Source organism: Panthera pardus, unplaced genomic scaffold (genome assembly GCF_024362965.1).
Source record: "Panthera pardus isolate Hobbes unplaced genomic scaffold, ASM2436296v1 HiC_scaffold_19, whole genome shotgun sequence".
NCBI classification, from domain to species: Eukaryota; Metazoa; Chordata; class Mammalia; order Carnivora; family Felidae; genus Panthera; species Panthera pardus.
This window is the reverse complement of record NW_026526754.1, coordinates 12,169,230-12,195,445: the sequence shown is the minus strand read 5'-3', so window position 1 is coordinate 12,195,445 and position 26,216 is coordinate 12,169,230. Positions and strand designations below refer to the sequence as shown.

General features: G+C 43.6%; 2 protein-coding genes across 6 annotated transcripts; both read right to left on the bottom strand.

Moving 5' to 3' along the window:
• Window positions 1-600: 600 nt before the first annotated feature.
• On the bottom strand, window positions 601-18,290 carry LOC128778179 (zinc finger protein 19-like). 5 transcript variants are annotated; one of them, XM_053906642.1, is made up of 5 exons: window positions 18,190-18,290; window positions 10,226-10,290; window positions 6,957-7,083; window positions 6,297-6,410; window positions 601-2,522 (listed from the first exon to the last, which is right to left on the bottom strand). In XM_053906642.1, the coding sequence occupies exons 2-5, from the start codon at window positions 10,256-10,258 to the stop codon at window positions 1,420-1,422; spliced, it is 1,377 nt and encodes a 458-aa protein (XP_053762617.1). In that variant the 5' UTR covers window positions 10,259-10,290; window positions 18,190-18,290; the 3' UTR covers window positions 601-1,419. The 5 variants fall into 5 exon arrangements, with proteins under 5 accessions (XP_053762617.1, XP_053762619.1, XP_053762618.1 ...); XM_053906644.1 differs by lacking the exon at window positions 18,190-18,290 and adding an exon at window positions 14,536-14,618; XM_053906643.1 differs by lacking the exon at window positions 18,190-18,290 and adding an exon at window positions 12,400-12,723.
• Window positions 13,637-25,453, bottom strand: LOC109270663 (zinc finger protein 19-like). Its single transcript, XM_019455356.2, is given in 6 exon segments — window positions 13,637-15,084; window positions 18,190-18,303; window positions 18,873-18,977; window positions 18,980-18,998; window positions 21,734-21,798; window positions 24,487-25,453. Coding segments are annotated over 5 exon segments (1,101 nt in total). The 5' UTR covers window positions 21,767-21,798; window positions 24,487-25,453; the 3' UTR covers window positions 13,637-14,254.
• Between the last annotated feature and the right edge of the window lie 763 nt (window positions 25,454-26,216).

Here is a 26,216-nt window from a genome sequence, read left to right as displayed (position 1 = left end):
ACATTTTAAGTTGTACAACTATGATTTGTGCATTTTCCTGTATGTATATTATACCTCAATTTTTAAGTTAAGCGATCCCCCAGCCTATTACCCATTGGTCAGTGCAAGGACATGATACAACTGCTCGTTAAACTGCCGGCAAATAAGGAAGAGATGGTGAAGCCACCAGGTGCTGGATTTCAGGGAACAGGTAGTCTGGAATATGGCAGGGTGACTGCCACGATGGTTGGCAGCAAAAGGGCACTAGACAAAAGAGGGTGCAGACTACATTCATCATCTAAAGGGCCAGCTCTTTGTTTTCTTACTGAGACACCTCAGCACCCCTTCATGAGAACCAGAGCTTTTCCTTGGCACACTAACCAGATCAAGGTGGGCATGCTCTTCTAGACAAATTGGTAAATGCCACACTATTAAAGATACAATAGCCTGGCATTTACCAGTTTAATCCCTAGAATAGCGTCCATTCCAAATAAAAACTGAGCAAACAAAATGAAAGCTTTAAGAGTGGAAGCTTTTGGCTTTATAGTTAAGATTTATCTTGAGAATGGATTCATTGATGCAGACATAATTTTGTAGTAACACTGAAACTTGTCACAGAGCTTAAATAACTAAAAAAAACTTTAAGTTTTTATTTATTTTGAGAAGCAAAGCAGGGGAGGGACAGCGAGGGAGAGAGAGAATTCCAAGCAGGCTCCATGCTGTCAGCACAGAACCTGACCTGGGACTTGATCTCACGAACTGTGAGATCATGACCTGAGCTGAAATCAAGAGTCAGACACACAACCAACTGAGCCACTCAGGTGCCCCTCAAATAGCTAGAACTTCTATATACTGGTGTCCTGATATAGCCCGTGCTCTTGAATTACAACGGGTTTTCCATTCTTGTTACAATCACAGGAACTGCTGAAACACAAAACACTTCTCCTTAAGATTTGTTATCCCTCAAGATTTTTGTTATGCTGGTAAGGCTCTGTTGCAAGGAAAGAAAACCTACCCTAAACTTGCTTGAACAACAACAAAGAAACACAACAGAACAAAAACAAAGCTAAATGTATTGGTTACTGGAATCAAAAAACCCAGATGTATTTCTGGCTTCAGATATGATTTAACACAGTTGTTCAAACAGAAGATTCCAGGGTGATTGCTCTTCAACTCTGATTCCTCTTTGACTCTGTTAACTTTATTCTGTCTCCACAAGAATCTAAGACTTCCTCTCCGCTGTAAGACTAAGGAAAAAAAGAAGAGCATTTCTTCCTATTAATTCTTACCAAGTCCTGGGGCTCTAATTGGACCACTGTGGGTGAACTACTGACATCTGAACCAATAACTATAGCTTAGGGGAAGGAATCTGTGGCCAGGCCTGTGTCACACATCCCACTAGAGTGGAAGATGAAATCCAAAAGGAAATTTAGTGTACTATTACCAGTAAAAGGGGGTGAAAAATTCTGGGAGGCCAAAATGACAAATGTCCAGGACAGGTTTCTCTCCGGGGTAGACATGTTCATGATGACCTAGCTTGGAAGAAGTCCTAAAGGTTTTTTCATACTTGACACACTCATAGGGTTTCTGGCCAGTATGGATTCTTTGATGCTGAAGAAGATTTCTTTTGCTAGTGAAGACTTTTCCACACTCAGCACATAAAGAGGAAGACTCCTGAATATGGATCCTTAGATGCCTTTTTAATTGTTCCTGAGCACTAAAGCCTTTTCCACAATCTACACAGTCAAAGCGTTTCTCTACACTGTGGACTCTCTGGTGCCGAGTTAGTTTCGTATGAAAATTGAAGGCCTGCCCACATATTTTACAAGAATAAGGCTTTTCCCCTGTGTGAATACGCTGATGTTGGCTAAGATGAGAAGTCCTTCCAAAGCTTTTGCCACATTCATTACATTCATAGGGTTTCTCTCCAGTGTGGATTTTTTGATGTCGAAGCAGTGGTGAATTACCAACAAAAGCTTTTCCACACTCATTACACTCATAAGGTTTCTCCCCAGTGTGGATTCTCTGATGTATAACAAACTCAGAACTACTGGTAAAACTATTTCCACACTCTCCACAGAGATAGGGTCTGTCTCCACTGTGGATTCTCTGATGCCTGATCAGATTTGCATTATCATTAAAGGCTCTTCCACATTCTTCACACTGATAAGGTTTCTCTCCAGTGTGGATTCTCTGGTGCCGGATTAATGAAGAATTGCCATTAAAGGCTTTTCCACACTCATTACACTCAAAGGGTTTCTCCCCGGTGTGAATTCTCTGGTGTCTAACAAAGTAAGAAAAATAACTGAAGCATTTCCCACACTCCTCACATATGAAGGGTTTCCTTGCACAGTGGATTCTTGGAGCCTTTCCTTTAATATTTTTTACTGTGGAGATTTCCTGGTGTTTCTCCAGTTCACTGGTTTCTAGCAAGTTGCTTCCCTGAAGAACACTCTTCTGCAAACCATGTAACAACATGACATCTCTTTCTTCAGAAATTCCCTGTGTTGATGTGGACTCACTGTTAATGTTGGTCTCAGTATCTAACATAACAGAAAACACAAATGCCACCTGAGAATTATGCTAGAAACAAACTAACATCAAAAATTATAGGGCCTTTAAAACAAACAAACAAATAAACAAAAAATAAATTATAGGGCCTTTAGAAATTACAATTCCAACCCCCACATCAGACTGTTAGCAAGAATAGGCTACTAAAATGAAAGTGCCAAGTATCACACAGAGAACAGTTGAGGAGAAACAGGGTATTGGTATACACAGCACACATTAGATTGCTTCCTAAGCTTTTCCAGACTCCATATTTTTTTAATGACTTCTCTCTAGTGTTTAATCTTCTGACCTTATCATAGTAATAGGCCTACAAAATATCAAAGGCAAAGGGCCCAAGAGCAAGTGGTGACCCTGGGGCTGGCAAGTACAAGAAAACAGAATCAGGATACAAAGATCACGTGATGCATGAACTGTTTTTTTAAAAAATTCATACCCTGCAAATGTCTCAAAAGACTGGAGACACTGAGCATTAAAGGCACTAGGCTGTGGCAAGACAAAGAAAAAAATCACACTCAGAGGTTCTTAACTGCAGGACATCACCCCTAGAAGTTATTAACTGCAGGTCCATAGATGTCAATGAATACCCCAAAACTGCTGACAATTCCTGTCTTGTCATCAGACTCTCACAAAAGTCTGAATCTCAAAAATGCAGAGATTTTATATGGAAAGTGAGGAATTCAGTTTACTTAGATACATCAAGACTGCAGAGCAGTCCTTCTCATATTAGCAAAAGGAAGAGAAACAGCCACCTATAAAATGGCATTTGTGTTCCAAAAGACTGGATGCCATTTTACCTAAGTTAAAGTCAATCTATTTTATACAAAATGTTAGACTAATTTTAACATTAATCTGGGTTATCTGGGACTCATCTGCTCATTAATCAAATTCATCCTTTGAGTGTGAGTTAAACGAGGAAAGCAGTGGGAGAGGAGATGTCAGAGACTGAAGCAAATGGGAAAACCAGTAGTCTGGAAAAGGGTGATCGTGACAATGGAGATCTGGTGGTCTGCTCTCATACCCTGCCTCCTTCTTGCTATAAAACCAGGAATGAGCAATCAATGACCAAAACACTCTATTTTCCTGCTACCTCATACTCTGAAATTCATCTGGATCAAGTTCCCCATAGCAGTTCTTCTAAGCAACCACATTCCTAGGTCTCTAGCCATTACCCCCACCTTCCTGCTGAAAGAACACAACTGCCCAGATGCAGTGGCCTCAATGTCTTTCCCTTCCATTTCCACACCCACTAGTCCCAAGCCATCCACTGCCCTCTCAAGTCACACTTCCCAGTCACCCCAATGCCATGTCTTCCCCTTCCCCTGCTACACTACTCTACCAGCTATATCATCCCTCCTTTTCATCACCAACCTCCTTCTGCAGATCCTCAAATCCACTTGACCTGAACAATCTTCCCTTCACATCCAGCTTTTCTTATAGTAGTGTTTAATCAAACTGCCTACTCATTAGTTGAGAAATTGACATCGTGTCAATTTTTTAAATGAAATTCATTTTTTAAATGAAAACAATTTTTTAAATGAAATACACTAGCCTAACATAGAACAGTATTCACGTACATTGCAATGCCAAGGTAAATGTTGTTTCTTGATACTCCAGTCTCAGAGTACATAGTGAGGGTTTTGATGTAAAATGTAATACCCCATGAGGCTCATAATAAAAAAAAAGTTTGACAAACATTTGATATACTTCTATTCCATTTCTAAACTTACCAAAATAAACTTATCTAAAGTGCTGCCTCAATTTTGTCATCTCCTACTCCCTCCCTCTGTGCAAAATACCTATCCTGAAACTCCTACCTCTGGCTTCAGTTCCATGTTCCCTCATAGGGACCCTCCTCTGCCTATTTTCTCTTCCCTCTCTCTCAACAAAATTAAATAACCCTTAACATTTAAGATTCAGCCCTTTGTTCTCTCTGGGTGTCATTTCAATTAAAACTCCGGTAGAGTACACTTGCATCTACATCTGTAGACCTGACCTTTATCTCAGACTCTACACTTGCCTTCTCCATGGCCTGCTCTGGCCATCCACTTATACATATTCTAAAGGAACCTCAGACTCTACGCTCACATCTGAATTCACACGAATTAAAAAGCTCCTTTTATGTCATGACTTCCCAGTGTTATCTGAGTCAACTCTCCTCTTTGATGACCAAGTTTTGATAAGATCTGGTCGACTGTAGCTCCACACATACTCTTTCCTCTTTCATTTTTTTTTTTTTTTAACTTTTTAAGTAGGTTTCATGCCCAGCACGGCACCCAACACAGGGCTCAAACTCATGACCCTGAAATCAAGACCTGAACTGAGATCAAGAACTGGGACGCTTAACCCACTGAGCCATGCAGGCACCCTTCCTTTTCCATTTTTGCAGTGCCACTATCCCCTATCCAATTCACTCACTCAAAAGTTAACTCTTGACATATAGTAATAGTTTAATAAGATTTTATTCCTTCAATTTCTTTCAGACCAATCCAAAGCACATACTATGTTAATACTTTGCAAATGCAACCAAATATGGGCCTGTGTCACTAGAGGCAAAGTCACTGTGACAGGGGTCACTGCTCCTGCTGCATGATTGGTTTTACCTGCTCTGTCATTTCCTATTCCCATGCCCTAAGTTGTTTAGGATAGAGCCCTCAGGTCCACCACAAACTCTGCAATCTAGATTTTTCACACAAAGTTCGATGGGTAAGGCACCCCACCATACTCATCTCCATCGCTGGCTGAGTAAAGGGGGTGAGGGTATACTGTAAACTGCCAGCCCCAAATTCTAGGAAGTCTCGCTTAGGTTTGAGGTCTAAACCTCAGGCTCTTCCACTGCTTACTAGGATAGACAAATATTCCAGAAATACCCATTTTAAAATATGCTCCCCACTGGGGCACCCGGGTGGCCCAGTCGGTTAAGCATCCGACTACGACTCTGGTCATGATCTCACAGTTTGTGCATACAAGCGCCGCGTCAGGCTCTATGCTGACAGCTCAGAGCCTGAAGCCTGCTTCAGATTCTGTGTCTCCCTCTCTCTCTGCCTCTCCCTGCTTGTACTCTGTCTCTCTCTCTCAAAAATAAACAAACATTAAAAATAAATAAATAAAATTAGATTAAATATGCTCCCCCGGTGATTGTCCTGCATGTTAAACTGCAAAATTCTTCACAATGATTTACTGGATCCTCTATTGATTTTCTCAAGCCAGATAATCCACCTTCTTTTTTTCCACATGGGATCCACTGTAAGAAGTCAAATTTGGCACATACAGCCTGCCACTGAAGAAGCTTATCCGAGCTTGTACATGGGAATTCCTCCAAGTTCTCCTTCTGCTGTGCTCCCAAAGCCCACTACTACATACCAACACCAGTACTTAACACATTTTCCCCCCAGCTCTTTACATCTGTCTCCATAGCATGTATCATCCAGAACTTCTTAAAACAAAGCTTGGCACACGGCAAGTGCTGAAAACTGCCCTTGAACAAATCCATCCTGTCCAAAGAAGGAGGACTACTAAAACAGGAAATGCTGAAACTCAGAAAAGAGTAATGGATTCAAAAATTGCATGAAATGATTAAGAGGAATTTGTTATCTTGATAAGAGTTAAAATTAATGGGACAAGTTTCATATTATTACCTATTAGGAGAAATAATCCATTTTATTTAAATCCTTCCCAGCATGGTTCATTTTAAAATACACCGCTCTCTCAAGCTCTATAGGTGCCTGTTCTCAACCTGCCTCGCTTACCTTCACAGATGTCTTTGGTCCTCTCTGCAGATAGGTTATCCTGTGCCTCCAGGCCCCATGGCAAATTCCCTGCCTCCAGAAGCGAGATCAGGGCAGGTCTGGGAACTTGATATCCTGAAAAGGGGAGAAAGTGGTACCTTTCAGACATATGTCTGCTGTGTCAATATAAGGAAAACCCTAAGAGCCTCCATAAGAGTAAGATCTGCAGAAGAGGGCTCAGGATTGGGGAAAGCCAAGATTCTGATAAAGAAGAAACTGAGCATTTATGACCCTTCCTACTCAAGAGTAGGTAAGTTACTGAGATCCTACAAGACATATATGTAAACACAGGGAAGGGGTCACACCCTTCCCTAGACGAACTAAGAATTTAACTCTGGCAATGGAAACTATGTATTCCTTACTGCACAGAGCCCCTGGGAGGATGGGATGTACTCTTACCAGGGGACAGCAATTCCATACATTGGGACCAAACTGATCCAAGATCTCTCCCTATCCACCAACCTTTGAAGTGGGTCATTCAGTCTCAGCCCTGGAGCCACACACTGGAGGACACCAGAGACAACCACTCCCTCTCCACACTGCACACCCAGCCTATTAGGAGAAAACAAGGAAGGAAACAGGAAAGCATACACCTGAGTCCCAGGAGGAAAGCAACCTTACCCAGGGATGTCAAGTTCCCATAATTCTCCAGCATCACACTTCTGTACAGGGCCTTCTGTCCAGGAGAAAGACCAGTCCATTCTGTCCCAGTGAAGTAGATAGCCACGTCCTCAAAGGTCACCAACTCCTACAACAAGAAGTTCCTGCTGCCCCAGAGCCAATTCTCTGACTCGGCCTGGGTACAGTATGAGGGAGGGGTCCTATTAGGGATGACTAATGAGAAAAAGTGAAAGAACTGGATGTTAGACCATTAAATGACTTTCTACAACCAAAAACCTAAAACTTCTCTAACAGAAGAGCTTCCATTAGGACATAAATTGTACCATTATAAAACACAGTAACATTTCAAAAACCTTAGAAAGCTTCCCATCAATTGAGCTTCCTAAAGCAGTTTCTTTGGTTTTGTAACTACTTTTAATCTTTTATTGTTATACCTACAAATGGACATTAGCTTCAATCGGTCTAGACACCCACTCACAGGTGGCATGTCAGGACCTGTTTTCCCCTTCATTGCCTCAGTGCCCAGCTAATCCATGTGTTCCCAGATGTGTTCATTCTGCCCCAAACCTCAAGCCTACATTAACAAGAATAATTTCATGGTTTGCTCTGATGAGCCATTCTCATCTAAGCCCCATCTGTGCTTGAAGAACTATCCTGCCTGTGCTCAAGAACGTCCAGCAGAGAAAGCTTAGTGCCGCCTGGAGCAGTCTATTCTGACAGACTTCCTGATGTGTCTTCCTGGGAGAATATACTTCTGGAATCAAATTGCTTCTGGGCAGCTCTTTTAGCTGCTTTTCTTTATACCTCCAAGACAATCTATAATAGCTTCTACCAACCAAGTCTCATGATTTTTCAACAGCCCCAGTTTCCCTTCTCTGATGGCCCTGAGGCTCTATCTTCCCAGAAAGTTCTAGCATCTGGTTTAGATCCTCTCTATACTCCTCAGACTTTGGTATCAAACTGGTTACCTAAACATGCAAAGAATATCCTCCCACCTTCTTATGCCTCAACTGATTCTGTGGATCCCCACCTTCCACTAGTCCCAGCACTGCCTCAGACTCCCTGGTGACCTAATATGTCTGACCCACCAACTACACCAAATTTATCTTCAAACTGAAACTGGCTCCTTTTCTAAATCATATAAACTAATTGGCACAGTGAGCAACAATTTTGTTTCCCTACCTCAGTTAATGGTACCAATCTCAGCCCAGACTCCACTGGAAACTTAAGATTTCACCCTAGACTAACTCGCCCCCAATCACTGCTCATTTCTGGCATGCAGTTGGTAATCAGATCCTGCCAGTTTCACCGCCGAAATATTTCTACAGTCCAACTCTTCTTCACCATCACACAATCAGTACACTAGTTCAATAGCTGGGGGACACTTAAACAGCTCCAATTCCAGGCTGTCCTGCACTGAATCCATCCTCTGCCAGCACATAAAATCATCAATTTAAAATGGCTCAGGTCATGATCTCACAGTTCATGAGTTCGAGTCCTGAGTCAGGCTCTGTGCTGACAGCTCAGAGCCTGGAGCCTGCTCCAGATTCTGTGTTTCCCTCTCTCTCTGCCCCTCCCCAGCTTGCACTCTGTCTCTCTATCACTCTCTCTCACAAATAAACATTAAAAAAAAATTGTTTTAAATGACACCCTGGGGTGCCTGAGTGGCTCAGTCAGTTAAGCGTCCAACTCTTAATTTAGGATCAGGTCATGATCTCCCGGTTCGTGAGTCTGAGCCATGCACTGGGCTGTTTGGACAGTGCGGAGCCTGCTTGGGATTCTTTCTCTCCCTCTCTCTCTGTTCCTCCCCCAATTTGCGCTCTCTCTCTCTCAAAAATAAATGAACTTAAAAAAAAATTTTTTTAATGATAACCTGACCCAGTCAACTCAATGACTTAATGAGTCACCACTAACCATAACAGTGGTTCTCAAAGTGTGATCCCCAGAGCAGCAGCAGCATCAACTGAGAACTTTTTGGAAAGCAAACTGATAGGCCCCACTGGAGAGCATTTCTGCTTCAATGAGCCCTCCAGGTAATTCTGGAGCACACTAAAATTTAAGAACCCAGGACGAGAGGATAAAGTCCAAGCTCAGGAAACTGAACTGCATCAGGTGACAGGCAGACAGTGAGAAGGAGGCACAAGACTGTACACAGAGAAACTAACTGGAATGCTCTGCGGACAAAATTCCAGAGAAGGAATGACAAACCCTGAAAGATGGAAATACAAAATACAGGACAAGTGGAAGAGATAGCAGGCAGAAGGAGCTGGACTTGGTGCCTCTCTAGACGTGGTATCAAGGGAGAATAGGGTCAACAACTGCTCAGCAATCCGGAAACTGAGTGGTCAGGACAGTGATATGGTGGTACCAGTGACTCACCAGTACTTACAGAAGATCAGAAGAGGGTGGAAACTATATGGAAGATACTGTTTGGATTAAAGTCAGGGAGAGGAACCTGCCAGATGTCAGAAATCCAAGACTGGGACTTGGGATATGCTTCATGGATGCTAAGTCACTGGATAAGTAAATCCCAGGATGAGGAAATGGTAAAGCAACACAGCAAGAAATCAATTTCCTAGTCCCACAAATGTAAGGTACTTAATGTTCACTTTACAGATGAAGTCTGTTAAGACACAAAGAGTTTAACTGATTGGCTCAAGACCACTGAGGCCCGATGGGATCCCTAAATTCAGGTGACCTGCCCTAATGCAGATTTGACCTAGTGCAGATTTTCCGTATCATAGTCTGCTGCTGCCTCACCTTAGTCAGCAGCACTGCCCTTAAGGAGGATATATTTTCCTTGATTGTAAAGCCCAAACTTCTTTCTTTAGAAGGACAAATACTATAGACCCCCTCTTCTTATCTTCCTCCTACCAGCCCTCTTCTCCCACCTCCCAAGAATCTTGCAACTTCATTGATCTCGATCACTCCTACTAACAGTGGATACTTCTACCATCAGCCCAAGTCCCTCATTCTCACAAATCCCTCCTTTGTGGTCCCTACTGAACTGGTTCAGCAGAGATCCTTGGAGTACAGGAGGCTGTACTTCTGATTCCCTGGACACTTTCTCCAGCCAATGCTTGTAGGACTTCTGGCTGCTCAGCCCCTCACCATCAACTTTCTCCCCAACATTCAGTCCTACTAGAAAGACTCAAGAGGTACTTTCCCGCTGATTTGGTTCTAAGAGTCTTGCCAGAATTATCCCTCTCATAACCCATTTCCTTCAGATTAGATCTCATGAAGGTTGACCTGAGCGAGTCATAGCTCACCTGGTGCCAGGCATTCAGGGGCATGGCTGCCATCACCTGGGCTCCCTCTCAGTGAAGGATAGAGGCTGAGGGAAGAAACAAAAGAGAATCATGAGTGAGCTTCGCCCAGTCAAAGGCTCTCCTTTAAACCAACAAACCTGCTTGCCAGTAATAATACCAGCCATCATTTACTGAATGCTCACTGGGTAAGTGGCATATATTTCTTCTTTCAATCCACACTATACAATGAAGTTTGAATGCTGAGGAAACAGATTTTGAAAGAGTAAGTAACTTGCCCTCAGGCATCAGAGCAATGCTCCCTGTCCTGCATAAGACATGAGTACAGGGGGAATAGGAGTACACACAAGCAAAAAACAAACAAACAAACAAAAAACCCCAAAGAAACAAACAAGTAAGCAAACAAACTAAAGCAAAACCTAACAAGAGGAAAAGGAAACCCAGACCTTTATTTTTTAAAAATAAACTTTTACTGAGAAACATAACAAGTTAAAAAAATAAGTTTTGGGATGTAAAATACACATCCCTTCATTCAGTCTTCACTATAATCCTCTGAATTTTCTTGTCCCCAAATGAGAAAACAAGGCTAAGAGAATAATTCTCTCTACCAAGGTCACAAGGTGGTGGATGAATGAATTTGGATTCCAAACCAGATCTGTCAGAATTCCAAAGGCCATGTTCAGTAACTACATTAAATCACTTCCAATCATAATCCCAACAGGATTTCTTTTAAAACCTGATAAAGTGATTCTGAAGTTAATATAGAAGGATAGAGTCACCGAGAAAATTCAGAAAAAGAATCAAAGGGGAAGTCTTCCTTTTCTTGGACCTTGGGGCAGGCATCTTTTTGCTCATCACTCCATTCTAGGACCCAGTGATTACCAAAACTCATTAGCAAAGGACCCTGAAAGGCCACCTCAACATGCCAAAATGTCTGGGTTATTATTTTAGTTGTATCCCCTACAGACACTGTGTTCTTGCTAAGCGGTCATATTCTGCCCCAAAACCAGCATGTTCCCTAACTTCATTGCTTGCTGTAATTTCCTGCTGGCCTTACATTATGCCACCCTTCTTGATTTAGCCATTCTGGCCTTCTTTCCGTTCCCTCTACGATGCTAACTCGGGATCTTTATACCTGCTGTTGTCTCTGTATGAACTACTCTGCTCCAACCTTACGATCTTTTTAACAGATACTCTCTGCCTAGGATACTCTCCAGCAGCCTGATCCTTCCCGCAGGTAATGCCAGGTCATCCTTCACATCCTCTACAAACCAAGTCAGCTCCCCATGTTAAACACTCCACTCATACTTTGTTCACTTTCCTGTATACCACGTCTCCCAGATTGAGATTATACTCTTGCATTGATTTGTGCTTTCTTCACTCAACATTTATGGTAGACTTCATTCATTCCAGGCCAAGTGTGAGATATAGTGGAGACAGGGAAAAAGGGTGTAACCCCTCTTGTCATGGAGCTCAGTCTGAAGCAAAGGCACACGTTAATCAAAGAATCTCATAAATAAGATCATAATTGTGATTACTGCCCGGGGAATCTATCCTAGATGGGTACATTTCGGGATAGGAATTAACTAGGTTAAAAAAAAACAAAACAAAAACAAAAACAAAAACATGTTCTGGAGGTGAATGGCCAGGAAGGCCGTAGCAGAGCCGAGGAGAGTGTGCTGCAAAACGAGCGGATACAAGTCGCATAAGAGGACGCCATGCAGGGCGTTAGTCTTCGACCGAAAGGCGACCGGCCGCAGCCAGTGGGTTACAAACAGGTAGAGTGAACTGGTCAGATTTAATGACTACGTGACTCCCATTAAACGGAAAGCTCCCCGAAGGCGGAGCCCACGCTGGTGTCCCCTACAACTGCATCCCGGGAACCCCGAGCACCAGCTGGCCTTCGGCTGCTAGGTCAGGAGTGGCTGGCCCAATGGGCAGGGCTCTACAGCTGCGTCTGGCGCACGGGGCGTCTCTTTTCCAACCGCCGCCTCCTTGTCCCAGAGCGGGCGCCGCGGGCCGGGGCGAGCGACGGCACCCGAGCGAGGGCGGCGCTGGCCCGCGAGCGGCCTCCACTGGCCTCCTCCACGGCTTCAGGGACCAAGGCGGCAGCCTCCTCCGGCGGTGACGGGCGCGCCGCTAGCGGAGACGACCGGGCGAACGAACCCACCACTCACCTCAGAAAAGGCGCAAAGTGCGGCGTGACCGGAAGCGCGTCACAGCGGAGCCGCGGGGCCGCGGGGCCCGCGCCTCACGTGCTTCCTCTCTAGGAAGCCAGAGCGCGCCGCTCAGTGGTTCTCTGGCTTCACACCCCAGGCCGGCCGGCCGGCGCGGCTGGGACCGCGGTCCTCGGAGACCCGGTAAAGGAGAGGCAGCTGACTGGGGTTTTCCCTGATCTCTAACCGAAATGTAGCATTTCCTTCAGTTATGTGTTGGCAACAAACCCCAGTACCATCAGCAGTACCGTGCCTTTGTCACCAGTAGAAATCACAGATATTTTCATATCACCTCACAGTTGATGCAGATATCTCAAAATATGAGTTATTCTCTTCTTTAATTCGAAATTACCGTCGTTGTTATTAGGGCTCACCTTTAGATCTTGTCATTTGATTTCATCACAGTGGTAGAGACACGTATATTAATTACTGTATCACAGGTTTATTTTTTAAGCCATTTAACTGTATTTTAATATAACTAGTTTCAGAGTAGGTCCACAAATGTCATCTCACTGCCAAAGAAGTAGTAAAGCCAAAAAACCAACCAAACTAAAAAAAAAAAAAAACACCTGTCCTCCTTAGGGGTAAAGATCCAGTCACATTAAGAAAGACCAGGACTGTGAAGAAGGGATACTACTGCAGAACTGTTTAGGAAGTGAAATTGAGAATTGAGAATTGAGAATTGTCATGACAAGTAGTTGACGGTACAAAGTGGCATGGGAGGGAACAGGGCACAGACTGACATGCATCCAAAGAAGAGGACTGGCTCCTTATTTTTACAAAAACATACCTTAGGATCTCTCTAGATGGGTGGAGACCATTTTGATTTTCATGAGTGGGGGCAGGCAAGAGTGTTGCAAATAGTATCTAGTGGGCAGAAGTCATTGAGTAAGCTAAACATCCTATGGTGCATAGGATAGCGCCAACAAAAAACTGTCAGGTCCCAAATGCTGATAGTGTCAAGTTTGAGAAACCCTGCTTTAGATGGATAACCCAGGCCATTTCTTTGGTTATAAGGTAACGGCAGACATGCTATTCTAGGCATTATAAGGACAAATGTCAAGCTTTTGCATGTAAATATATGAGTAATAGAACCATACAGATTTTGTCAACCAACAAATTTAAGAATGCCAAGGAGCATATATTGAAAATATTTTAAACAGGATACATTATCTGAGTAAAAGTCAGGGCTAATAATTTGTAAGTGTCAGTAAGAAATTATAAATTACAGGGGCACCTGGGCTCAGTCAGTTAAGCATCTGACTCTTGGTTTCAGCTCAGGTCATCTTAAGTTCGAGTCCTGCTTCAGGCTCCACAATGACAGCACGGAAACTGTTTGGGATTCTCTCTCTCTCCCTCTCTCTCTGCCACTCCCCCATTTTCTCTCTCTCTCTCAAAATAAATTTAAAAAATTAAAAAATTATAAATTACCAATACTGATTCAAGAAAAAATAGACAATGTAACTGGCTCAATGCCACAGAAAGAACTTATAAAGTAGTAAAGATCTCTTCTCCTCTACTACCGCCAACAAAAGCAACTGGCCCAGCCAGCTTTATTAGGTGGATTTTTTTTTTCCAGATTTCCAAGGAACAGATAACTGCTAGGCTTCTGAAACTGTTCCAAAGCACAGAAAAAGAACAGCCTCATAGCTACTTCTAGCAATGCTGTACAAGTCAATTCCCAAATCTGGAGAAAGATGGAAAAATGGATGAACCTGGTCACTTGAACCTATCATTGTGGCAGAGGGAAGGAAGAGTATAGATGGGCTAGACTAGACCACAAGTACCACCCTTCCAGTGGGGAACAGAGCCACACCTATACCACATCAATTGTTGAGTAAGGGAAGAGTAACTTTCCAAAAAAAGGAAGGCAGTAATTACCATGAAAAGGGGGTAAAAAATGCTGGGAGGCCAAAGGAACCAAGGTCCAGGACAGGCTTCTCCCTAGGGTGGGCATACTCAGGATGATGTAGCTGAAGAGGGAAGTCCTAAAGGTTTTCCCACACTTGAGACACTCGTATGATTTCTCTCCACTGTAGATTCTCTGATGCCGACTTAGTGTTGACTTAACAGTGAAAGTTTTTCCACACTTCTTACCCTCATAAGGTTTCTCCCCAGTGTGGATTCTCTGATGTATAACCAACTCAGAACTACTGGGGAAGCCATTTCCACACTCCTTGCAGAGATAAGGTCTGTCCCCACTGTGGATTCTCTGGTGCCTGATTAGATTGGCACTATTCTTGAAGGCTTGCCCACATTCTTCACACTGATAGGGTTTCTCTCCAGTGTGGATTCTCTGGTGCCGAATTAATGAAGAATTGCCATTAAAGGATTTCCCACACTCCTCACATGGGTAGGGTTTCTCCCTAGTGTGGATTCTCTGGTGTCTAACATAGTAAGAAAAAAAGCTGAAGCATCTCCCACATTCCTCACATCTGAAGGGTTTCCTTGCACAGAAGATTCTCTCATCCTTTCTTTTAATATTTTTCACTGTGGAGATTTCCTGGTGTTTCTCCAGTTCACATGTTCCTGGAAATTCACTTTCCCGAGAAACACTCTGTAGCAGCCCACGTGATATCATCACATTTCTTTCTTCAGAAATTCCCTGTGTTGATGTGAACTCACTGTCAGTGTTGGTCTCAGCATCTGACATGAGAAATGGAAGACACATGCCACCTGAGAATTATACTAGAAACAACAGAGCACTGAAATTATAGGACCTTTAGAGATTACTATTCCAACGTCCGTGTAGCCTGCCAGAAATATAAATCTATTAAACTGGAAGAGCTAAATATGACAGAGGCCGAAAATAGAAGCTGTGGAACAGGAAATGAGATTTTGAACCCAGGTCCCTACACTTTCCAACAATGAAGACTACTTCCTAAGCTTCTCCAGACTTTCATGTCCCTATTAACTTGTGACTTCATAGTACTTAAATGCTTGAAAATGCTCATGGAAGAAGCAGCACGGAATCTAAGAACAAGAGGCAACACCTGATGGGCTACAAGAGTTGAGTGTATGCCATCTAACTGTTAGAAATGGCTGCGTGTGTGCTGTTGTTGGGACTCAAAATGTGTCTGCTCAGCTAGTCGGAAAGGGGACACCTTGCTTTGAGGCAGGTGACTGCACAATGCCCCCTTTTTCATAGTGAGGAACAGGAAAACCTCAGGTGAGAAACAGACAACAATAACAGCCTGTCCAGTGACATTTGTATTTCCAAAGACTGGAAGATGACATTTTAATTAAGTTTGTTAAAATTCGATCCATTTTTTTTTAAACTTCAATTTCATATTTAAGTGTTGATCTTTATCAATCTGTACTCTTGTTAATTAAACATTAGTATGCTAAAAGCAGATATTAGCATTTTTATGCCTTTTGCACAATAAAATTATGTGCAGAATGCTTGTTTATCTTTCCTTTTCTTTACAAATTAGCTGTCCTTGATCTTAAACCACTAGAACATAAGCTTCAGGAGAGCAGGGGCTTTGTTTTCTTTCTTGCTGTATCCTGGGTGTCTTGAGCAATTCTTGACACACAGTAGGTACTAAATAAATACAATAAAATAAATGATTGAATAACTGCTACTCTGTATACACAAGCATACAACTTATATACTGCAATAATAAAATTATTATGGCTCAAAAATAATTGTATCTATGTTATAATGGCTGATCTACTTGTTTTGGTTAATATTTCCCTTTTTCAAAATGTTTTTTAAGATTATTTATTTATTTTGAAAGAGAGAGTGAACGGGGAAAGGGCAGAGAGAGAGTGAGAGAGACAATTCCAAGCAGGCTCCACGCTGTCAGCACAGAGCCTGAGGCAGGGCTCGAACTCACCAACCATGAGATCCTAACCTGTTCCCAAACCAAGAGTCAGATGCTTAAGTGACTGAGCCACGCAGGTGCCCCTGAGAAGTTCTATTTTAATAGGGAGTGGGGGTTATCTACCAAGTTCTCTGTGTGTGTGAATTTGAATGGGCTTCTTCAGAAGGGAAGTGCTGGGACACAGGAACAAGGAGACAGATGAAACTGTGAACAGCAAAATAATCTGAAGCACAGTGACCAGAATAATGTGGAGCCTGGAAGTCAATTCTCAATTTCTCTTGCTGTTTGGTAAAAAGCAAGTGTCACATTATCCAGATTAGAATAACAGATGACAAGGAAACACTTCTCCTTCTCTAACACCCTAGAACCCTATCATTCGACTGATCAGGTTCCCCACAGCGGTCCTTCCAGGCAATCACAACTTTCCCTAAAGCCCCACCTGCTCCCTTACCTAACTCTCCAGTCACTGCCACCTCTTCCTCACTGGGAAAACCAAGACGACCTCAAAGGTGCTCCTCAACCTCCTCGCGCTCCACTCCCACACGGTGGCGCCCATTTCCCACCTTCCCTTTACGGCTGCGCCTCTCTCTGGGCAGCTCTTCCCACTCCTCTAGCAGAGCTCAGCAGGTACTTCCTCTCCCTTCTCCCCTTTCACTTCTTCTTACTTTCGCTATTCAGGTCCAATAGAGGGTAGTTATCTTTCCCAGACTAGCTTGATTTTTCTAATTGGCTGAGAACCACTAGTGGGTCATGAAATAGATGTAGCGGATTGTGAGCAGAAATCTTTCACTCAAAAATAAAAATATTTTATTTAACCCAATATATCCAAAATACTGTTTCAACATAAAGTCAACATAAAAATTATAAATGAGATCATTTATACTTTTTTTGTACTAAATCTTCAAAATATGGTATTTTATACTTTTAGGACATTTCACCTTGAATTAGCCCCCCTTCAAGTGCTTAAGAGTAATTTAATAAAGCACACATAGCTAGTGGCTACCATGTTAACAACACAGAAGTCAACAAAAGGAAGTTCTACTTAGGCTTTCAGTCCTAAGCCTCACGTTCTTTTTCTTTTTAAAGTTCATCTATTTTGGGGGGTGGGGTGAGGCAGAAAGTGAGAGAGACTCCCAGTCAGGCTCTATGTTGACTACTGATCAACACAGAGCCCGACGCAGGGCACCCCCTAAGCCACATGTTCTTGAACGCTAATTTAAAAAGAGAAAAGAATAAATGCTCACAGGTGGCCCTCAGAAATATCTATTTTAAAATAACACTCCCCAGGTAATTCCCCTGCACATCAAACCATGAACCACCAAACAATTTTATGGTGATATACATGATTAGGGGGTAGTGATATCTCACTGTGGTTTTAAATTGCATTTTCCTAATGGCTAATGTCAAGCATCTTTTCATTTCTGTGTTCTCTTTGGTGAAACATCTCTTCATACCCTTCACACATTTTCTAACCGCCTGTTTGTTTTTATTGCTGAATTTGAGAGTTGTTTATATACTCCAAATTCTAGTCCTTTTCCAGATATTATATTATGCCAGAAATTATATTGGATCTTTTATTATTCCCTTCCTCCAGCCAGACTATCTTCCCTTCCCACTCCTTCTGCAATGCATTCTTACATGCTGAACACAGAACACATGGCCTGCCACTGAAGGAGTGTTACCTGATCTTCTAAGTGAGAAGTCCTCTAACCTCTCCTGCTGTGTCCCACAGCCTGCTGCGTATAGACCAACAGCACTTAACACATTCTCTCCGTTTTAGCTCTCTACATCGGTCTCCATAACTAGTATCCTCCAGAGCTTCTCCAAGAAGTTCCATTTTGGCACACGGCAAGTGCTCTAAAACTTGCAAACCATGCATCTAACAAAGGACTGTGGTTGATGGTTCTAAACCTGCCTCACCTACCTTGACAGACATCATTGGTACTCTCTGCAGGTGGATCATCCTGTGTCTCCAGGCCCCAAGACAAATCCCCTTCCTCCAGAAGTGACATCAGGACACGTCTGCAAACAGGGTATCCTGCAAAGGAAGAAGAAAATGGTGCTGGAGGGGAGTCTCGTGTTAGTGCTCCTGAGGTACCCTGTAACCTTGTGTCTACAGTCGGAGGAGGAAACCCCAAAGCAGCTCAGTAAGGATAAGGCCCACAGAAGTGGGCTGGAGGGTGGGGAAGCCCAAGGAGATTTTTTGATCAAGAGGAAACTAAGCATTTGTGACCTCTTCGTAAAAAACCATGCAGAGTTTGTCCGTGAGATCCTGTAAGACATTGCAAGCACGGAAAAGCAATGAGGGATGTCTTCCTTAGATCACAGGGAGAGGTGAAGGCATGAACTTCAACAGAGGATGTTTCTTTCCCACAGTGCCCTCCACAGAAGCCCTATGATGGGAACTGTTCTCACCAGAGAATGGCCAAACCCACATTAGACCCAAAGTAACATCAGACTTCCCCCTCCATCCCTGCCTGACATATTCTGGGGCTGAGGGTTTAGGAATTTTTGCCCCTGCAAATATGTGAAAGGTTGTGAGATTCGTGTCACAATCCACCCTACCCTTGTCCAATGAGTCTGAGTCCCAAAGGCAAAGTGGCCTACCCAGGGAAGTTAAGTTCCCATAATTTGTCAGCATCACTTCCCTGTACAGGTCCCTTTGTGCAGAAGAAAGACCAGCCCATTCTGTCCGGGTGAAGTAGATAGCCAATCCTCGAAGGTCACCACCTCCTAAAACAAGAGGTTCCTGCTGCACCAGAGCCAATCCTCTGGCTCAGAGCCAGAGTGTGGGGCCCAGGGGACAGTGTAGGGGCTGAGGGAGAGTCCCGTGATGGACAGGAAATGAGGAGTGACAGGACACAGCCCTGAGTGCTGATGAATGACCACACCTACAGCCAGCAACTCCAAGACTGCCTTCACTATCAGAGCCTCTTCTAACTGCACATGAGACTATTACAAGAGACAATGTCACAACACAGAAAACTAAAACAGAATATCTTTTACAAATTCACCCTCCTGAAGTAAACCCTCATCATTTCTGCGCATGCTCTTCTGGTCTTTCAGATACTCCATGAACAGATGATTGGACTCCAACTGTACCTCTCATGGGTGACATCCCTCAATGTCCCTGCTACCTGTCCTCACTTTACTGATGAGAGTCCAGCCCATCCATCCTGCTCTCTGCACTTACCCAGAGTGCTGCTGTGTGTCCACATCTGTCTGCCCTACCCCAATCCTCACACCCACCTACTGGGAACAGTCATGGTTTGTCAGAAAGGGCCCTGTTCCCTGAAACCTTCACCTGATGCACAACCTGGCTGTGCCACCACCCCTCCACCCTTAACAAAAGGGGGCTGTGCTGCCCCTGCTTGAGCCCCTCCAGCAGAAAGGACTCTGGTGTTGGAAGAGCATCCTCACCTCCAGGGAGTCTTCCTAGGACAAAGTGTTTCCTGATTCTAACTGCTTCTAGGTGGCTCTTTGGCTATCTCTCTTTATATTTCTCAAATATTATGTCCTCCATCAACCAAAATGCCTACCAGCCCAAAGTCTTCCTTCTCAGACAGCACCAATGTGGTCCTTCTCGTCTCCCTGGTGCCTTCCCCTTGTGGACATGATCCTCCCTCCAAGGTCTCACATGGTCCTGGCATCAGTCACATGCCTGCCTCAGATGCCCTAGTGATCTACATGTCAGTTATGTTCCTGACATGTCCAATTCTGAACTCGTCACCCTCCCTAAAATGGCTACTTCTAATTCATATGACCTGCCTAGTACAAGGAGAAACAAACACTAAGTGCTCAAACCTGATGCTGGTCATTATCTTGATCCTCTGTCTCAATCAGTAGCACCACTTTCAGCTTGGTCTTCCTGGCTGGAAACCTGAGCATCATTCTCAACTATCCCCCTAGTCACTGCTTAGTACTGGTAAGCAATCAGCAATCAAATGCTGCCAATTCTATCCCCTAAATATTTCTTGGATCTGATGCCTATGCAACATCATTAATCACCACATAATTCAAGTCCTCAGCAACTGTCCTTTGGACCAAGGCAATGGTCCCTAACTCCAGGTTTATCACCCAAGTCCACCTTCTGTCCAACACCTATTACGATCTTTGTAAAATGCCAATCTGACTTCAACTCTCTGGGTTAAAGCTCTTAGATGGATCATCATACAACAACAAACTCAAATTCAAGAACCTGAGCCTGAGCTCTATAGGCAATAAATGTCAGATGACAAGAAAGCCCAAGACAAGACAAAGGAAACTATTGACAGGTTCTGCTGACAATATCCAGGAAAGGGATGATAAAATCAGGAGAACCATACAAAGAAGAGACAAATGGTTGCTGAGACAGGAAAAACAGGATTTGGATTGAATGAACAAGGTGACAAAGGAGAATGAACAGTCAATAATGACTAAAAATCTAAAAATGGTGACCAGGGATGGTGGCATGGGGATACTAGCAATTGGCAGAAGTGCAGGAGGAATGGGAAGGGCAAGGGATACAATGAGTTGTGCTTTGATGTGTTGAGATTAGGCTTCCAGGCAAAGCGATATTAGCCAAAAGGAACCCACAGACAATGGATGATCTGGGAACGGTACTTGGGATAAGATCACAGATGCTGAGATGTGACATAGAGAGGTCCCAAGAAGACAGAGCCCATCAAGCAGCACTCAACAACCCACCATGCTGCAGAGGTGAAAGGCACCTGGCAGAATCCTTTTCCCTAACCTGGAATGAATAGCATTCCTGCCATCTGACCGATGAGGTCAGCTGAGGCACAGAGGTCAAGTGATTAACTCAAAGTTACAACGCCCTGGAGGGCTGATGGGGAAATTACTCTGAAATTTCCTATCACCTAGTACCACGTTTCATATTGCAGCATGCTGCTTCCCTCAACTGACTCTCAAGACAGACATTCATTAAAAAAAAAAGAGAGAGAGAGAGAGATAGACATTCACGTGCCCTTCCTGAACCAACTCTTTTGTCACTGATCCTGAACCCCCAACTTCGCTCTCTTTTTGGAAGACAAATGGTATAGGTCCCTTCTTTTCTTCCTCTTACCATCCGTCTGGTCCTGCCTCCCAAGAACCTTGCAACCTTGTTAATCTTGAACACTCCCACCAAACACTGGATATCTCCACCATCAGCCTGAGTCCCATATCTCACGGATCCCTCTGTGGGGGTCCCTACTGAACCTGGGGGCCCTCCAGCTCAGCAGAGATCCTGGCAGTGCATGAGGCTGTACTTCTGATTCCTACTCTCTCTAGCCATCTCCAGCCATTGTTTCCTGCACCCTGGAGTCTCAGTCTGTCATCATCAGCTCTCTCCCCGAGCATCTAGTCCCGCTGTGAGGATGAACAGGGGCATCTGCTTTGGCTCTAACGCTTTGGCCAGAATTGACCCTCTTATCTCTCATTTCACTGAAATAAGATTTCTTGAAGGATCTGAGGGAGTCTCAGCTCACCTGGTGCCAGGCCTTCAGGCACATGGCTGCCATCACCTGAGCTCCCTCTCAATGAAGGGCGGGGGCTGAGGGAAGAAGAAGAGAACCAAGAGTGAGATTGACCCAGGCAGTGACTTTCCTTTAAACTTGCAAACCTGCATTAGCTGCTAATAACAACTGACATTCACTCTACCTTGCAATGTGCCAGCTTCAGAGCTCAGCACTTTCCATTCATTATAGTACTAGCAGATATGTAAAACTATTGTCCTCATTTTGCCAAAAAAAATAAATAAATGAGACTTAGAGGGTTTCAGTAATTATCTTAGGCCACAAGAGCTGTATTCATAACCACTAGGTAGTGCTATCTTTCCTAGGTAAAACAATACAGTGGGGCAAAAATACATACAAACAAAAGCAAAACAAATCAAACCTTAAAAAAAAAAAAAAAGCCAAGGGAGCACATGGGTGGCTCAGTTAAGCACCTGACTCTTGATTTCAGCTCAAATCATGATCTCATGGTTTTTTGAATTTGAGTCCAGCTTTGAGTTCTGTATACTGACCGCAAGGAGCCTGCTTGGGATTCTCCCACTCATTCTCTCTCTCTGCCCATCCCCAGCTTGTGCTCTATCTCTCTAAATACACTTAAAAAAAAAAAAAAAAAAGCCAAGATTAAACTTAATAAAAAACATGACATTACAAGGCCACCTGGGTGGCTCAGGTCATGATCTCACAGCTCATGAGTTCAAGCCCCACATCAGGCTCTGTGCTGACAGCTAAGAGCCTGGAGCCTGCCTCGGATTCTGTCTCTCTCTCTGACCCTCCCCTGCTCATGCTCTGTCTCTGTCTCAAAAATAAATTAAACATTAAAAAAAAATTTTTTAATATAAGAAACATAACAAATTCATGTAAAGAAAATCAAAAATATTACTGAGAAACATAAATGAAAAGGCAAAACATGATCCTGGATGGAAACAATCAATATTAAACTTTTTGTAAACGCTGACCTTCCTACAAACTAAGATACAAATTTAGTTATAGCTTCCTTTCATTAAGAGCTTGTACATGCTCAGCACCATGCTTAAATGCTTTATACACATCTTCTCATTTAACCTCACAATATTCTTTTAAATGAGATTTAGGTTTTTGGGTCATTCCCCACCCACTGACCTCTCCAAACAGATGAGTAAACAGAAGCTAAAAGATTAAGGCACTTCACTAAGTTCACACAAAGAACAGATGGTCAAACTTGGATTTTATGCCAAGTTTGCCAAATTTCAAGAGCCATACTTGGTTGTTTTTTTGTTTTTGTTTTGTTTTTCTAATTTTAGAAAGAGAGAGAGTATGAGCGGGTCAAGGGGAGAGACAGAGAGAGAGAGAGAGAGAGAGAGAGAGAGAGAGAGAGAGAATCTTAAGCAGATTCCACACCCAGCTTGGTGCCCAATCCCACAACCCTGGGACCATGACCTAGGCCAAAATCAAGCGTCACTCAACTGACTTAGCCACCAAGGCACCCCAGGTAATTCTTTTTCTTACCACACACATGTACTACTATTTAAATTTGCTTAGGTAGTTCAATTTTATTTATTTTATTTTTATTAAAAATTTTTTTTAACATTTGTTCAGTTTTGAGAGAGACAGAGTGTGAGCAGGGGAGGGGCAGAGAGAGAGGGAGACACAGAACCCCAAGCAGGCTCCAGACTCTGAGCTGTCAGCACAGAACCCGATACCAGGCTCAAACCCATGAACCATGAGATCACAACCTGAGCCAAAGTCAGAGGCTTAACCGACTGAGCCACCCAGGTGCCCCTAGGTAGTTAAATATTAAAACCAATTTTTTTCAATGTTTATTTATTTTTTAGAGAGAGACACACAGAGCAGGAGCAGGGAAGGGGCAGAGAGAGAGGAAGACACAGAATCCACACTAGGGTCTAGGCCCTGAGCTGTCAGCACAGAGCCTGATGCGGCTTGAACTCACAAACTGCGCAATCACAACCCTAGCCAAAGTTGGACACTCAACTGACTTAGCCACCCAAGCGCCCCTAAACCCAATTTTTAAAAGTTCCAACTTGAGGAATTTATCTGAGATGTGTCCAAAGATTTCTGCTCATAAGCATTCACCACAGTTATTTCTTATATGAAAAAGGTACAAAGTTAAATATCCAACAATTTGGTACAAATCAGAAACAACAAAGTAGTCATTAAAAATCACGCTGTGGTGGGGTGCCTGGGAGTCTCAGTTGGTTGAGTGTCCTACTCGATTTCCACTCAGGTCATGATCCTAGTGTCATAGGATCAAGCCCCATGTCTGGCTCCACGCTGGGCATGGAGCCTGCATAAGATTTTCTCTACTCTCTCTTGCTTGCCTCTCCCTTGCTTGCACTCTAAAATTAAAAAAAACAAAAAAACAAAAAACCCCACAAATCATGCTGTAGAATATTTCACAACATAGGAAAATATTCAAATGCAGGTGAAAAAATTTCATATTTCAACTTTCAAGTGTGTAAAAATCATACATATGTACTTATACCTACAAAACCATTCAACAGATAAAATTTTAAAACAGTATCTCTGAATGGTAGTCTTATTGATGATTTTTATTTTTTCTTTCTGCCACTTTATTTCCCTAATTTTTTAACTAGAAATAGAATTAGTTTTTTAATTAAAAGAAATGTCATAACACAAGTATTAAATGGCTGAATGGGTCCCAAATATGTCCTAACATATGCTGTTCCCCCTGCCTCTAATAGCCTTTCCTGACTTGCCCCCTTTTTAACCTGTTAACAACTCCTTTTCACGGCTTCAGATCTCAATTGGAAAGTCATATCCTGGAAGATCCAAATTAAGTCAGATCTGCTGGACATGTATTCTTTTCTTATATCAAGTATCTTACACTGCAATTACAAATATATTTGCTTGCCCTCTCAGTCAATGTTTACTGAGGTATACTCTGTGCACGGGAATTTGGTGCACTAGGGATTCAAACACAGGAAAGAAACTTCTTGTTCTCGTGTGACTTGCACTAAAATAAGTGTGAGGTTACAACTGTGTTAAGTGCTAAGGTATATGGTGGTCTGCAACCCCATGATGATGTCAACAGTGCTACTGAAAGCAGGGGTAATGCCCTAACCGAGGAAGACTTGAGAAGTGGAATTAACTAGCCCACAACAGCGGCGGCGGAGGCAGAGGGACATACTGAACGAAAGAACCACGTTTTACAAGGCCAAGGAGCCTGTAACAGGGGAAGGGGAGTGGGCTGCAAGGCCGAGGATGAAGAAGCTGCGGGACGCCAAGCCAAGAGGGCCCGTGAATATTCGGAACGTGCTTCTGCCCAAAATCAATGGGGTCATTATGAGCAGGCGCAGGGGTATTATCAGAATTTATTAACATCCACTTCCCCATTGGGCTGAAAGTTCCCTGCGGCTGTCTCACTGATTGCTGCATCCCCGGAACCTGAACTACACTGCACTTAATAAGCGCTCAGTGGGGTAACGGACTAGAACTGTAGCATGTGGGTCATCCGAGGGGGCTACATTTTCCACTGGCGGCCCACACCCTCAACCCCCCTTTTCTTATGCGGTCGCGGCGACGAGTGAAGGGAGTGCGGGGAAGGGTGGGACAGCTCGCAGACCGCCTCGTTCTCCTCGGGAGCCACGCCATCACCCGACTCCATTCCAGGTAGGCCTCCCCCAGCGCCTCGGGAATCTAGGAGCAGCCAGCCTGGGGCGCGGGACAGAAGGCTCTCATTCTGCACTCACCTCCCGCGGCCGGCGGCTGCCGGCGGACTGCTGGCATAGGGCAGGAGGCGCGCCAGAAGTGCGTCATCGCCCGGCGCGTCTCTCGCTCCGCGCTTCCTCCCCTCTAGGATTCTGGCGATTTTTCGGGTTTCCTCCGGTTCCCTCTGGGCCGACCCCTGGGAGGAGGCAGGCGTTTCTCTCGGAGGAGCTTGCGGTCGCACAGCCTTTCACCCTTCCCACCGGGTAGAGGAAACCAAAGGTCATCCTGGATGAGCGCTAGCATCTTGGGATTCTCTTATTTGGCGGTACACAAGCTGGTTCTGCTCATTGGATCAAGTTGGATTTCATTGTAGATCTATCGAGTTTTAACTGCAGTGTGAAAAATGGATTTAAGTTAGGCAGGAGAGCAGTTAGGAGGCTATTAAAAGGGCTTAGGCACAATAATGAAGAGCAGAGGCAGTATTATTCATAACTCTGCCGTTAACATTTATTACAAGCTATTCTGCAACGGGAATCAGCTGTAACTACAGACACACACAAGCACGGTTATATGAATACATTTACTTAGACTTCTAGATGTACCTCTTTAGATATTAATCATTACATATTCTTAATTTCTTATTACGCATCATCAGCGCCCAAACTGCTCCAAAATCGACAATGTTTATTCTGTCTTAGTGCCCTTGGCTTGACAAAGAACAAAATGTCAGATTTGCCTTCTTCATCCCCAAATCTATTATACCACTGAGGGAACTGAATCCTAGGAAGAT

Coding starts and splice junctions, on each gene's coding strand:
- LOC128778179 (XM_053906642.1), bottom strand. CDS start 10,258: ATGGCAGCCATGCCCCTGAATGCCTGGCACCAG. Junction 7,084..10,225: donor CCCTGAATGCCTGGCACCAG/GTGAGCTATGAC, acceptor TTCTTGTTGTAG/GAGTTGGTGACCTTTGAGGA. Junction 6,411..6,956: donor TGGGAACTTGACATCCCTGG/GTAAGGTTGCTT, acceptor TCCCCTTTTCAG/GATATCAAGTTCCCAGACCT.